At 50.3% G+C, this 15468-nt stretch overlaps 1 protein-coding gene across 1 annotated transcript; it reads right to left on the reverse strand.

The window, feature by feature from the left end:
• Positions 1-212: 212 nt before the first annotated feature.
• LOC129345995 (tubulin alpha-1C chain) lies at positions 213-10408 on the reverse strand. The gene is made up of 4 exons (XM_055003246.1): positions 10285-10408; positions 4370-4592; positions 3665-3813; positions 213-1266 (listed from the first exon to the last, which is right to left on the reverse strand). Exons 1-4 carry the CDS (start codon positions 10285-10287, stop codon positions 292-294), a joined length of 1350 nt encoding a protein of 449 aa, XP_054859221.1. The 5' UTR covers positions 10288-10408; the 3' UTR covers positions 213-291.
• Between the last annotated feature and the right edge of the window lie 5060 nt (positions 10409-15468).

A 15468-nucleotide genomic window follows, 5' to 3' on the forward strand; every position in this document is an offset into this window, starting at 1 on the left:
AGGCCGCTGCTCCCGCAGGCATCAGTGGGCCGCAAGGACTCATTTTTGCCTGCCACAAAGTCATTCAGGCCTTGCCAAGTCAAGAGCCAAGGCAGTTCCACTCAGCCATTCCAAACCATGTTCCCAGCCAGCCCCAGACCACGGCACAGCCCTGACAGGCTCAGTAGCACAGGACAGAGTCTGTTCTATACAAAAAGGAGCAACAAGAATGCTTTTAACAAGAATGCTTTTAATGTTCATTGGTACATTTTACAGTGACAGCCATCACAAGAGAGGCAAGAGCAAAGCAATTTAATATTCCTCTCCCTCATCCTCCCCATCGGCACTATCGGCCCCAACCTCCTCGTAATCCTTCTCCAGGGCAGCCATGTCCTCCCGAGCCTCCGAGAACTCTCCTTCCTCCATCCCCTCCCCTACGTACCAGTGGACAAAGGCACGCTTGGCATACATCAGGTCAAACTTGTGGTCCAGGCGAGCCCAGGCCTCAGCAATGGCCGTGGTGTTGCTCAACATGCACACGGCACGCTGCACTTTGGCCAGGTCTCCCCCAGGGACCACGGTGGGGGGCTGGTAGTTGATACCAACCTTGAAACCCGTGGGGCACCAGTCCACAAACTGGATGCTACGTTTGGTCTTGATGGTGGCAATAGCAGCATTGACATCTTTGGGAACAACGTCACCTCGGTACAACAGGCAGCAGGCCATGTATTTACCGTGGCGAGGGTCACATTTCACCATCTGGTTGGCCGGCTCAAAGCAAGCGTTGGTGATCTCTGCTACAGTCAGCTGCTCATGATAAGCTTTCTCAGCAGAGATGACCGGGGCATAGGTGGCCAGAGGGAAATGGATGCGGGGATAGGGCACCAAATTTGTCTGGAATTCAGTCAGGTCTACATTCAGGGCACCATCAAATCGCAGGGAGGCGGTGATGGAGGACACGATTTGGCTAATGAGGCGGTTGAGGTTGGTGTAGGTGGGGCGTTCGATGTCAAGGTTCCTGCGGCAGATGTCATAGATGGCCTCGTTGTCCACCATGAAGGCACAGTCCGAATGCTCCAAGGTCGTGTGGGTGGTCAGGATGGAGTTGTAGGGCTCGACGACAGCGGTGGAGACCTGAGGAGCTGGGTAGATGGAGAACTCCAGCTTGGACTTCTTGCCATAGTCGACCGACAGACGCTCCATCAGCAAGGAAGTGAAACCAGAGCCGGTGCCGCCACCAAAGCTGTGAAAGACCAGGAAGCCCTGGAGACCTGTGCATTGGTCAGCCTGTGGGAGGGAGTGGAATGCAAGAGATGGCTTAAGATAGGACATTGCATGTTTTAACTAGAATACAATAAACTACACCGACATGCTTTTTCCAAGACCCACCACATCCATGAATCTTTGGTGTAATTCCTTTACATTCCTCCTCCATTGAAGGGCGGCCCAAGCAGATGTAAAAGAAATGAGGGCACACTCTTTCCACTTCCTGCCCTGTCATTTCCCGTTAAGTAAAATTATAGATAGCAAGTTCTTTGGGGTGAGGACCATCTTCTATCCTGCAAAGCACCCAAATAGTTGTTCTCCAAACTTCACAATATAAGTTTCCTAAAATTTATGTGCACAAGATCTAGCCATACTACTTGTCCAACTGCACCGAACCCACATCACTGAATCAAGCAGAATGCAGCAGATACGAACCCAAGCCCGAGACTGAGCAGCTTTCCGCTCATGGTGTCACTGGTCAAAGTTGTGCACAGAGTATTTGCGCATCTTGGCAGAATGACTCTTCCACTACTCACATTATTAACAGAAGGAAATCTGCAATCTTTTGAAGAACTTTTCCAGAACTAAGCAGTTAAAGGTGGCTGTAATTTCTTTCAATCTGTGATTAATGCTACAAATTATACTTGAGAGTTTAGAAGAGTTAGACGCCCTTAACATCATGCTTGCTGCTTTGGTTACACTCCAGCTAGGCGCAGACTGGCTTGAGCTTCACAAGGAAGTTTGCTAGTCAAAGAGTTCAAGCCCATTCCAATATTGCATAGTGGTTAAGTATCCCCTACCACCAAATGCTACACATTAAGTGACTCCTCCTCCTGTATGCCTTTGGGAGAAGCTACATGCCTGGAACCAATCAGATTTAGGAGTATAATGCTGCTCTTCACAGCCAGTTTGGTGTAGTGGTTGAGTGCCGGGTCAATAATCTGGAGAACCGGGTTTGATTCCCCACTCCTCCACCTGAAGCCAGCTAGGTGAACTTGGGTCAGTCACAGCTTCTCAGAGCTCTCTCAGCCCCGCCCACCTCACAGGGTGATTGCTGTGTGGATAATAACACACTTTCTAAACCGCTCTGAGCGGATGTTAAGTTGTCCTGAAGGGCAGTGTATAAATCGAATGTTGTTATTATTATTAACATGCCAAAAATGTTGTAAGGGCACCTAGAGGGCCTTTTCTAGTCTAGAAAGTCTCCACTATCAGTTGGCAGGAAGCTCAAGTTAGTCTCTACTACCCAAATCCTTTCTCAAGTTGTGCAAGCCAGAAAATGCAGTTCTTGGGCTTCTCTCTCTGGCCTAAATTAGAGGTTGATATGCCAGAAAACAGGGAAGGGGAAAAGGGTACGATTAGCCTGGTTGCCAAAAAGCGAGGAAGAGACGAGTCCCAAAAAACGTGGGGTCTGAGTCATACTAAGAGGCCAATCACCAGCTTTCTAGGAGTTGTGTTGGAAAAATCTGCTGGGCCCTAGAGTGCTTCTAAGGGATTGTTTCCCAATTTTTATGGTAATAGGACCTGTGAAAGGGGCTCCTGGCTTTCTGTGGGATGACTGATTGGTGCATGCACTGTTTTTTAAATGGGTCCCCAAACTAAGTCCATTTGGACTCGTGGGTCACCATACCCAAAAGGCTGGGAACTCCTGTTATAAAGGATGGGGGAGTCATTTGATCAAGAAGTTATTTTCCCTCTCTCACTTGAACTGAAGGACCAGGGAGTGAACAGGGCTTCATCTACCTTCCTCCCACACTTCTTCCCTCTACCACTTCCCATCTTAAATAAGCACAGCTCAAGCTATTCAAGACCCAACCTGAAAACTGGTTCTGGGGCTGCTGGCAAACCAAGTGATATTGATCCAACAAAGACACAAAGGTGTCAGATGATGATCTGCAAGCAAGTAAAGTTAGCCAATAACTGCAGAAGTTAACACGGCATAGTCACACCACTCTTGCCTTCAGCAGAGAAGCAGACCAGATTGCAACCCCTAGTACGGAGAGACAGAATCTTCTCTCAGCTTGTAAATGGTGCTTTTTGGCTGGCTGTGGCCCTTGGAGGCCAGACACAACTTCCACAGCAGAGCAGGGTTTCAAACCTCGGCCTTGGAAATCCGAGTCTGACACTCAGGGCCAAACTACAAGTGACGAATGACACAGGTTGGACACTTGTCAGCTTCCCTCAAGTTTTGGCGGGAAATGTAGGCAGCTTGGCGGAATGTTGGACAAGTGACAGTTGAAAAGTCCGTTGGACAGCCGTTGGAGAGCCAAGCTTCAAGACCAAGATGCCGACATTTCCCATCAAAATTTGAGGGAAGCTGACAAGTGTCCAACCTGTGTCAGGCGTCACTTGTAGCTTGGCCCTCAGACCACTGGAAGCTAGGGACTTGTCTTACTGCCCTCAGTTGGAGGCCACTCACCAGCTTCCGGATCCTGTCCAGAACCAAGTCAATGATCTCCTTGCCGATGGTGTAATGGCCCCGGGCATAGTTGTTGGCAGCATCTTCCTTGCCCGTGATGAGCTGCTCCGGGTGGAAGAGCTGGCGGTAGGTCCCCGTGCGCACTTCATCTGTGCAGAGAAACAGGACAAGAATCCTTCAGACTGTTTTTGAGCCCGTGCACGAAACACCATGTTCTGTGACAATGACATAGTTACACAAAACTGAAAGGTTTAAAGCAGTCTGAACTTTAGGAAGCATTTTGGGGGGGGGGGCAGGGAAGAACGGCAGTGGGAGGGGCACAGAGCTTAAGACAGGGCAGGGTTCTGGAAACTGTACACTGAAGTTTTGCCCTCTTTTCACCACTCCAAGCTTTCAGATATGGCCCTGACTTTGCTGCCCTTAAGGAGAAACTAGCTTCTGAGGACTGAGCAAAGCCCCCCTCCCCACAGCAGATGCAAGATACACCCATTAGATTCCTCACATGCATAGCGAGCATTGGGGCACATGAAGTTAGCCATTCATGGCAGCACAAGTCTATTCCAGCACCTCTCCTGATAAGCACCATAATATCAGCAGCTTGGACACTTTCTCAGATTCTCCAGCTGACAATTCTAGATACTGAAGCAGGTCTTTCTGGAGAGAAAGCATGAACCATAGCGATTATGACCCTGGCATTATGCTCACCAATGACTGTTGGTTCCAAATCTATGAACACCGCCCTGGGGACATGCTTGCCAGCGCCCGTCTCGCTGAAGAACGTGTTGAAGGAGTCGTCCCCTCCCCCGATGGTCTTGTCGCTGGGCATCTGCCCGTCGGGCTGAATGCCGTGTTCAAGGCAGTAGAGCTCCCAGCAGGCATTGCCGATCTGGACACCGGCCTGGCCGACGTGGATGGAGATGCACTCACGCTGTAGGGAGAAAGCGCATAAATGTCAGCTCGGAAATACAAAGCCACCTCTCATACCTAGGCACATCATGGGTCTAATTTTCTCAGGACTGTCTACTCTGACCGGCAGTAGCTTTGCAGGGTCTTGGAGAGGGGTCTTTCAGGTCACATGCTAACTGGCCCTTTTAACTAGACAAGTCAGGGATTTTCCGCCTGCAAACCAGGCACTCTAACACTCAGCCATGGCCCACAGCTTCCGGGGTAGCTTCAGATAACTGAAACTAACAAAAGACCACTTTCTTGAGACAATTCCACACCCGTAAATGTTGATTTATATGCTTGGCCAAGCACAGCATGCATACAAATGAGTAGCTGTCAAGGGCACAGCCGTGCCAAGCACTATGTCACTCCCCCTTCCCCAAGATAAGATAACCTGGCCCAATAGTTTGAACTCTTGCTGCAAGTGAACTAACTACTTAGCCACTAACTCATCCACTGGCCTTGGGTCAGTAATTATACGAAACTCCATTCTTTGCCCAGGTTTATTACTCTTTCCCAGAACAGCAAAGAATGACATCAGCTTTCTTAAGTAGTTTGAACACATAAAACTAGCCCTGATAGGAGCTATGCTATGCTACTCAAAAGCCTACTAGTAACTTTAGAGTAGCTACGTCTTCCACCACTTTCCACTCCTGGGCATGCATAATCCTTGAAACAATCAACATATGATCTATAAAAGTATGTACCACCCATCTGACTTCACACTTTTAGGGTCCCAAGAGGCGTTTCTAAAAGTAAGACTGTTAAATCTGTCTAAGTATGGTTGGGAAGCCAGAAGGCAAGCATACCAAACAGTAATTTTTGGTTCAGATTTGGAAGAGCAATCACGAAGCTGCCAATATGTAAGGTTCTGTTCAAAAAAAGTCAAGTAGGATTTAAATGCTTCATATCAATAGTGTCACCAGCAAAATATAATATACTGGCAAAGGTAATCTTTTGAAGTCGAAACGCTTGTCTAAAGAACTATTTTAAGAACTCACGGATATTCCACTTTGATCTTCTGAACAAATGGAAACTAACTGGATGCCTGGATTTCCCCCCTAAAAAACAGCAAGTCATTTTCCGTGTCCAGGAGGAATCCTAATAGAACTGAGAAATGTTTGTGGAAACTGCCCCCTTTGTGTGCCCAAACAGCAGCCTACTAATTGCGTAACCTTCGCTGAGCTCATTCTGCTCCGCTTTAATCCTAAAGCCTTGTTCTCTCTCTCCCCCACTCCTGCAAACCCGCTGAAACCAGCTAGCTCCCACCATCTGACTCACAGCACAAAATGCTAGATAAACAGCAGAGAGCTGCAATTTGAAGGCTTGTGGTCAGCTGCCATTACCCCTTTCAACGGGGCCTGCCGAGCGGGAGTTTCTCTTAATGATCGCAGAAACCAGGCAGCTCGCTTTGGGACTGTTGGGTAACTATTCTCAGAACAGCCCTTTAGACTCCCAGAAAGTCTAAGGAAACCCCGACCTAGACGGCTCATGCTAGCTCGATCTCAGGTCTTGGAACCTAAGAGGGGGTCAGCCCAATTGATGGGAGACCACCAAGGAAATCCAGGGTCACCCACACAGTGGCAGGAAATGGCAAATTATCTCTGTTTGTCCCTTGCCTTGAAAACAGCATAGGGCTGCCCTTAGTCAGCTGCAACTTGACCACACTTTACACACACATAATCAACCACTCCTTTCCCTGCGTGATCCACCCAGCAGCACACATCTAGCGCTAGAAGCCTTAAATGCAACCATTTACTCAGCGGAGTAGTTTGAGTTACTGTCTTTGCAACAAAGGGAACAGTGATGATTAATCACCATATGGCCTTTTGTACTGTTCCACCGAGGCCTCTGGTCACTGCATGATCAAAGGAAAGGAAAGGAAGTCTTCCTTAGTGATGGCAAACACCCTCTTCAGTGGGTCTGATTGAGCAGCCCACCAAGACTTGGCTGGACTGGCCTCCTTGGCTCAAGGCAAGATGTGTGCATGTATAAGAAGGACACCACTGAGTCCAGAAGAATGCACACACCTAGAGGAGACAAGGGTTCCCTCTTTCTGGGGATCTGATGTGGGGCAGCAGATCTGTTGCCGGGTAGGAAAGCCTCCACATGTATATTTGAAAAGAAACCAAATACTGCCAAATAGTAAAGAGTCCAGTAGCACCTTTAAGACTAACCCACTTTATTGCAGCATAAGCTTTTGAGAACCACAGCTCTCTTCGTCAGACGCATCTGATGAAGAGAGCTGTGGTTCTCGCAAGCTTATGCTACAATAAAATGGGTTAGTCTTAAAGGTGCTACTGGACTCTTTACTATTTTGCAAATACAGACTAACACGGCTAACGCCTGTGGATCAAATACTGCCAAGACAGCAAAAGCCTCCAGTGCTGTCCCCTCACTTCCCCAGACCTTCTCACTGCTTGGAGCACAGGGGCTGAAAAGGGGCCACGGCTCAGCCTCTGCTTCACACGTACAACAGGCGCCAGGTTCAATTCCCAACATCTCCTGCTAAAAGGATCAGGGATAAGGTGATGTGATTGCTGAGACTGGGGAGATGGTGCCCATCAGAGCAGACTATACCAACTCCAGCCAGACCCATGGACTGATTTGTGTAGCTTCTTGTGCTCAAGAGGTTGCACAAAGCAGTTGTTTGCCTCCGAGCCCGCTCTTCACATACGTAGCAGCTCTGAAATACAATTAGTTCTTGAGCTATTTGAAGTTGTTAAAAAAAAACAGCCTGACATCAGGGAGCACGAGCAACCACCGCCCCCAGGCCTTTGGATTTATTGCTACAAAGTCATGGAACGCTGCAAAGATTTTAACCAAGGCTGCAGTTCTGGAATGTTGACTGCTGGTGAAAAACGTCCACATAGGATATGAGTCAGACCTGAAAGGCTCAGATAGGAGGGCTGTCTTGGAGGGAGGGAATCTCAGATGATCCGCTAATGCGTTAGGAACCAGAGACCTCACCACTATGTTGCACTGGATTCCTGCTTTGTGAACTTGTATCTATTTACCCTATGGCATTGCTTATGGAAATGTTCCTGATATTGACTGTACTACTCTCACACTGTGAAATCCACCTTGACTCTCAGTGAGAAAGGTGGACTATAAATGACGTAAGTAAATAAAAATGTAAAACTACTGCTATTAGGCAGTATCTCCAAATCTTCTGCGCTTCAGGGCCAGGAAAGAATTTTCCTCCAGGCCAGATGGGCTAAGGATCCTACAGGTTTTCTGCCTTCCTCCAGGCGTGCAGCAAGAGTCAACGGGGGAATTGGGGGGGGGGGGCTGTGGATTTACTGCCTTGTGCAGGGGGTTGGGCTAGATGACTTCCGTCTCCGTTTCTGAAAACTAAATGTTTGTGGGACTCAGTAAACCAACAGGTAGAGAGAAAAATGCTGCCCTTTGGTAGCTTCAAGTCAAAACATAAAAACTGCAAGATTCTGGCATACAGGATTTATTTCCTCATATGCAGGCTTGTCTTTTTACGCCAACCAGAAGGACTTCCTTTTCACTCATCCGGCAGTGCATAAATAAGCCTAATTCTGCGCTGTCTATACTAAGGAAGGGCCACAGTTGCAAACCATTTAGCATAACAATCTGCATCGAGAGAGGTGTCCTGTAACACCAGGGCATGTTGCTGGATCCAATCCAGTCCCCTAACAAATGAATCATAGACTCTCCCTGATCTCCTTCCCCCCCCCCTTTCTCCTCCCCCCTCAGGACCCATTTCCAAGCTCAGGGTCATTGGACCCACACAACCATGTGGCTCAGGGGGCTGCAGTGAACCGAGGAAAAAACAGGGGGCAGAAAGAGGAGTCCCCTTTCCCCTTCCTCCCTACAGCCCACCACCCCATGTGGCTGTTGTCCCACTCGGGTCTGTGAACCAATTTTCCCAGGATTTGAAAGGGCTGCAGAGATGGGGCGGGGAGAGGGAGAGACGTGCAACCGTCGGCCCTCTTTGCAGGCAGACCAATCCATCCCATTGTGCTCCAAGTTCTTTTATCCTCATAGAAGAGGTTTGAAAGTCACTGCGTTTCCAAGACAGGGTTGCGCCATCTGTAGCAGCTGCTTCCTCACACGAACCCATCTACATTCTAGTGAATAGATGGTTGGTCCAAATCCAGCTACAACAAAGTCCCAGCAGGATTAAGCTTGTTGTAACTAGCTAAGGCACAGTGCGAGAAACATACAGCAATAAGTATACAGAAGATATTGCTTTTGTGTAGCCCTAAACACTCTAAGGGCTTAAATTAGTAACATAAAGCAGGAAACAGCCTCTCCCCCTCATAGGGCTTAATAAATGGGACGGGGAGGGGCGAGAGAGAGAAAGTCACTTGAGGGAGCTAAATTAACCTGGAGTTCAGTTTTAGAACCTGCGTCCAGAGAAGCACATGAGGCAAAACCCTTTGTCCTGTCAGCTAAGCATACAGCAAAGGTAATTTCTCTGCAGTTTTCATGGTGCATTGGTTTTATTGCAATTACCTGAAATGGGCCTCAGTTTCCCAAGAGAAACGTGGGCCTATAAAGGTTTAATAGAAGCAAAGAAGCACATGCTCCCATTGCAAAATGCTGTATAGTAGGTAAGGCGGCTTGGAACGAAGCCGCAACAGTGACTTAAACATCGATTTGCACGAGTATCTGCTTAGAGGCCCGCCCCACCTTCCTTCAGCTTCGCCTCCTGAAACGCCCTATAAAGCCCCCGGCCCGCGTGGCTCGGAGCACGAAGCCCGGCCAGGGCGCGTTCAGACTTGGCCGCTTTCGCTTTCCAGCGCCAAAGGCCGCCGCCGGCAGATTCAAGGTGCTTCGGGAGGCTTTCAAGAGCGACCTGAAGCGGGCTGCGTCGCAACCGGGCGGGGAAGGGCCGCGTCTAAGCGCGCGCTTATGATCCTGCCCGGCCTGGGCGCCCCGACTGCGAAGCCCGCCCCGCCACACTTCCTGCCCACCGGGCGCTGCGACTCAGCACTTGCTCAGCCAGCCGCCGACTCCTCTTCCGGCCCGCTTCCCGGCTAGAACCCTCCACCCCACCCCGAGAAGTGACTCAGCAGGCGGGCAGGGCAGCGCAGGGCGGGCGAGGGGGCGCCGAGGCTCGAGGGGCGCCGGCTACCTCCCCGCCGCGAAAGCCTCCGCCTGTCCCGCGCCACTGAAGGCGCCGCCGGGCACTTCCCCGCCCGCCCCCTGCCGGCCGCCCCCCCCCCCCGCGCATCCAGGCTGCCGCCGCCACAGCACCGCCCGGAGCCTGCGGGCGCGGCGCGCGCTCGGAGCCACATGGCAGGGGAGGCACGCGCGGGGAGGCGCCGAGGGCCAGCCGGCAGGCCGCTCCGCTCCCGGCCCCTTCCCCGCGCACCTCTGCCCGCGCAGAACGAACGGGGCAGACCCCAGCCCTGCAGAAGCGCGGGGGAGAGGGGGTCCGAGAGGACGACGGAGGGAGCGGGAGGAGCGGGGGGGGCGCCCCCCCTCTCTCTCTCCGCACCCGAGCGCGGCCCCCGGGGCTCCCTGCCTGGCGGCGGCGCCTCAGGCGGCTGAGCTCCGGAGCCTCCCCGCGGCACCTCCTTCGGAAGGCGCCCGAGCCCAGGCTGCCCCCTTGCCCCGCAGCCGCCCGGCCCGGCCCCGCTTCCAGACGCCGGCTCCGGAAGGAAGCGCGCGCAGAGACGCCCCCCGGAGCCGCTTACCATGATGGCCGGACCGCGAGGCGTCAGGCAAAGTTTCCCTCACGAGCGGAGCCGCCTATGAAGCCGCCGGTGAGCAAAAACCCCCTTCTGAGGCGCTCCGGCCCCTGCGCAGCGCCCTATATACGGCTCGGGGCGGGCGCCGGGGGACGGGCGGGACCGAGCCGGGGGGCGGGGGCTGAGGCGGGCTCTCCCTGGGCCTCGCCCGGCCGGGTTCTCGTTGGCCGCTTCGAATTTCCCGGCGGCGAGAAGAGAGTTCGCGAGGAGGCCGAAGGCCGGAGAGCCGGGAGGGGGCCGGGGGAGGGGGCGGCCCCCGCCCGTGGTTCTCATGGGGCTTTCCTCGGCCCGGGCTGCGGAACGCGGAATGGGGACATTTGGAAACGCAGGGAAGCGCGAGGGGCCTGCATGTGCCTGATGCGCCCTCCGGTCGCCTCCGACCTCTGGCCCCCCTAGCCAGGAGAGGCCTCCCACACGTCCTCTCGGGACCAGACGGGCTCAGATCCTGCAAACGGGAGGACGGGGCTTCTTCGGCTGAGTGCGGCCATCTCGTTTTGGGTCTTCCCCTTTTCCTCCTGCCTTCCACTTTTCCCGGCATTATTGACTTTTCCCAGAGAATCTTGTCTTCTCCTGATGTGACCAAAGTACGATAGCCTTAGTCTTGTCATTTTAGCTTTTAGGGAGAATTCAGGCTTGATTGGATCTAGGACCCACTTACTGGTCTTTTTGGCCATCCATGGTATCCACAAAACTCTCCTCCAGCACCACTTTTCAAATGAATCCATTTTCTTCCTGTCAGCTTTCTTTACCGTCCATCTTTCACATCCATACATGGCAATGGGGAATACCACAGTTTGGATTATCTTGATCTTGGTTCCCAGAGAGACATCTTTAAAGGTCTTCTCTAGCTCCCTCACATCTGCTCTTCCCAGTCTCAATCTTCTTCTGATTTCCTCACTGCAGTCTCCCTTTGGGTTGATGATTGAGTCAAGGAATAGAAAATCTTGAACAATTTCAATCCTCATTGCCAACTTTAAAATGGCATAATTCCTCGGTAGTCATGACTTTTGTCTTCTTGATGTTCAGCTGCAATCCTGCTTTGGCACTTTCTCCTTTAACCTTCATCACTAGTCGTTTCAAGTCTTCATTATTTTCTGTGAGTAACGTGGTGTCATCTGCATATCTCAAATTGTTGATGTTCCTTCCAACAATTTTCATGCCACCTCCTTCTAGATCTAATCCAGTTTATGACATGCTCTGCATAGAGGTTGAACAGGTAGGGAGATAATGTGCATCCTTGTCAGACACCTTTGCCAACTGGAAACCGTTCTGTTTCCCCATATTCTGTCCTGACTAGGTGCCTAAAGAAATGAAAAATAAAGCAGGTACTGCCCGCAGTAACCCTAACCCACCTTAGACCTTTATTTGCAGAACCTTCTTGCGTTATCTTAAACGTTTACTTCAGGAGAGGCCAGGTCACAATTCACACTCCTTCCCCACCCCACAGGTGTCCTCTACTTTTTATCTCAAGAACACTTTCCCTTGGGAGGTTGAATCCCACCCATAACACCGTCTGTGGCATTTTGCCCCCCCCCTGTTTGTGACATACAGTATATTGGTGGCTTCAAAACAGTGTTCACTGCCAGCAAAGCCTTTTCCCTTAGATCTCTTCTGCTTAAGTAGTATTGCAGGAAGCCTTATTTATAGATGGTAGTATGATGGCCATCTCACAGCGGTGCTGATCCTGTGAACCTGGGCAGATCATGAGAGGGAGGGCAGGAAGGGTCACATCAGTGCTTAGTTCTCTCAGCCCGTTCCTACATGCCCAGGGTAAGGCCGATTGCCACCTTGGGATCAGGGAACAATTTTCCCCAGGGCAGTTTGGCTAGGGATCCTGATGGGAGTTTTGCCATCTTCCGGGCATGGAGTAAGGGTCACTGGGTGTGTGTGCGCGAGGAGGGGGATATTTGTGAATTTCCTGCATTGTGCAGGGGGTTGGACTAGATGACCGTAGAGGTCCCTTCCAACCCTATGATTCTGTGACAGGATGGCCAGTATGTGGGGTTGCTATGAGGTTAAAAAAGGGATCCTTTCTTTGCCTAACCAAAACTAGAATTTATTTATTAGCACATATGTGTGACGGCTGCAAAGTACTGTTCAGTGAAATAGTTTCAGAACAGGTTCATAAGCAAAGTGGTTTCTAGATAGTTAATATATTCTTCAAGAACCCACAAACCCAGTCACAAAGACTAATTTTCCACACAGGTCTTCACTAACAGAATAAAACCACCTCTCATCCACACAGACATAGATTCACTCAGGCTTTTCCACACAGCTTGTCTGACCTAGACAGAATAACCTCTTCTGAGATACACGCAGACTGGGGCTCATACGCAGTTTGCCAAAAAATTTTCAGAACTCCACCATTTCCCTGACTTAGCCAGAATTAACACTTTTCTTTCAGCACTCAGACTAAAAAGTGCACTTTATTCTGCCCCCTAGAATACAGCTATTATACAAACACAGCACACGCCATTTCCCCATCTAGCCCCCTCCTCCTTAATTCAGAGGCCTGCATCAAAAACCCACAGTAACCAATATTAAAAACCCCCACCTTAATACACACAAACATAATTACATGCAAAACATTACACTGGAGTTGGCAACCTGATATGCTGACAAGGGTGCTTTTTCTTTATAGTGGGGCTCAACCCCCCCCCCCCCCATTGGCATTTGAGAGAATTTTGGGTGGACTTGAGGTGGTCTCTGTATTTATGTGACAGAACAGAGAATGGATGGCAGGAACTGAATTCAGCTTCCCTGAAAATTTGCTGTACGGCGACTCCATGACAGAACAAAGTGAACTGCCTGTTTGCAACCGTCAAACCATGCATGCAAGATCAGACCTTTACACCATGGCCTGAAGAATCTTTCCTTCCTTCGTACGAAATATAAAAAAGAGCGAGCCTGAGAAAGCTGTGCGAACATGCCCTGAGCAAATGTTTCTGTAGAAATTTCCCAGATAAAACAGACCCATTGCCCTGGGAACAAGGGTTATTTATTTATGAAGAATGCATGACATTAAAAAAAATGACAACGGCAATGTAAGGAAAGGGAACAGGCATCCTCCAGGCAGGGCTGTCCAATAATACAGTCAGGGAAAACCACAGGCAGATGATCAAGCAGGAATTTAATCTCAACCATGCTAATTATGCCATCGGTGAAGTAACAGTTACCCATATTAAATCAGCCTACAGCAGGGCTGGAAGAATTGAAAAACAAGTAATTCATTGTCAAGGTTTCTCAAGAGATCATTGGGACAGGAGCTGAGGCAAGGCCAGAACTACATTTAAAAAAAAATTAACTTCATTTATACCCCACCTTTCTCCCCAATAGGGACCCAAAGCAGCATACAACACTCCTCCATTTTTTCCTCAGAAAAACCCTGCAAGGTGGGCTAAGCTGGCAACATGTGACTGGCCCAAGGGGAATCAAGCCTGGGTTGCCCAGACTGAAGTCTGCCACTCTAGTCAACACACTGGTCAAGGTCACAGGTGTCCCTGGAGAACTTTAAGCATCGGCGGCACCCGCCGCATGCCCTCCGTCGCCCTCCCGAGTCTCAGGGCCGGGGCCAAAGAGGCATCCTTGTGCCAGCTGCAGAGCTGGGAAGAGGGATGCTGACTAACTCTTCCTTCCACAACAAGGCCAGTGAGGCAGGCCTTGCCAGTCTGTGCGTGGAGGCAGGTTGCCCTGCAGTTCTGTTGGCCCTGTGAGCAGAGAGGACTCCTGTGGTGACGCTACCACTTGGCAGCTACTTGCCTAGACAAAGAGCAGGTGGTTGCCCAAATCTATCTTTGCATTTCTTTGCTCTTCACAGAATTCTCCCCACCCACCCCCCTCCATTGCTGCATCAGCGCTCAGCAGTTAGCAAGTTGTGGCTGTGGGCAGGATGTTCTCCAGAAGCAACAAAGTTCCCAGTGAAGCATGGGCCCCTGCCGTTCTGCCCCCTCTCTTCGCTCCCAAGGGCTTGCTTTCGCGTGGGAAGAGTTAGGATGTCAGCAGGAGGGTGGCCAACTTGCCAAACACCAAAGCCGCCCCCCCCCCCAAATCCTGGCTCTTCAAGTTAGGGCTTTAACAGAGGCTCGATGGGCTGCTATTTACCAGGCGACACTGTTTACCTCCAAGCCATTTCCATCTATTAACATTTTAAAGAGCAGGCTATTTTTTTTTGTCCTGGTTGCTGGCAACCGTAGTCAGTAGGGTTACGGCGGGTTATTACCAGAAAAGCAAACAATGACCTCTTCTTACTCCCTGTTCTCTAATCTGACTTATTACTTGCTGTTCTCCAGCTGTGTCCTCAAAGTCTGAAGGATCTGAAATGGCTTTTAGTTTGGGTAACAATATCCAGAATGATAAGATTAGTTCTAACCATAATCTCCCAGTCTGTTCTGATACTGGGAATCACTTACTAGCAAAACAGAGTTCCTCTTGTTTAAGCTCATTGATTTCAACGGGGTAACTCTGCATGGGGGTGAACTGGAAGTGGGCAGAGAACAGTGAAGGAAGGGGCTGCTCCCTGCTTCCCTATGATTCAAAGCTCACTCCTCAGCAGCCACTACAACCACGGCCAAATCACTCATTCTTCCCCCTAACCAACTTTATTGTAGCATAAGCTTTCGAGAGCCACAGCTCTCTTCGTCAGATGCAGAGCTGTGGCTCTCAAAAGCTTATCCTACAATAAAGTTAGTTAGTCTGAAAGGTGCTACTGGACTCTGCTATTTTTCTACTGCAGACTAACACAGCTAATTCCTCTGATTCTTCCCACTATAGACAAGGAGTCCGTGCCAAAGGAACAAATCCCTTTGCCAAAGAGGCAGAGCGGTGGCTACCTGACCAGTTATAATAACATTGCTATAGTTATTGTTTTAAAAGTATCTACAGCCAGTTATTATTATTATCTCCATAGGGCCAGTGGGAGGCTCAGAGGGAGTGGTTGACTGAAGGTTCCTCGTTAGGTTGTGGCAGGGAGGAGATTAGAATTGGGAGCGTTCTGGATGCCAGCTCAATTTCTTAGCCACCAGGGAGGACGGCCTTTCATCTCCATCCCATTCCCTGGTAGGGAGGAGCCCCCCCCCCCCCCGCTGCAAGGGGTCTTTTTAAAATTTAATTTTTATTTAACAAAAGAGGGTA

This window comes from Eublepharis macularius, chromosome 19 (assembly GCF_028583425.1).
Source record: "Eublepharis macularius isolate TG4126 chromosome 19, MPM_Emac_v1.0, whole genome shotgun sequence".
Lineage (NCBI taxonomy): Eukaryota > Metazoa > Chordata > Lepidosauria > Squamata > Eublepharidae > Eublepharis > Eublepharis macularius.

Coding starts and splice junctions, on each gene's coding strand:
- LOC129345995 (XM_055003246.1), bottom strand. Junction 3,814..4,369: donor TTTGGAACCAACAGTCATTG/GTGAGCATAATG, acceptor TTCTCTGCACAG/ATGAAGTGCGCACGGGGACC. Junction 1,267..3,664: donor TGGACAGGATCCGGAAGCTG/GTGAGTGGCCTC, acceptor TCCCTCCCACAG/GCTGACCAATGCACAGGTCT.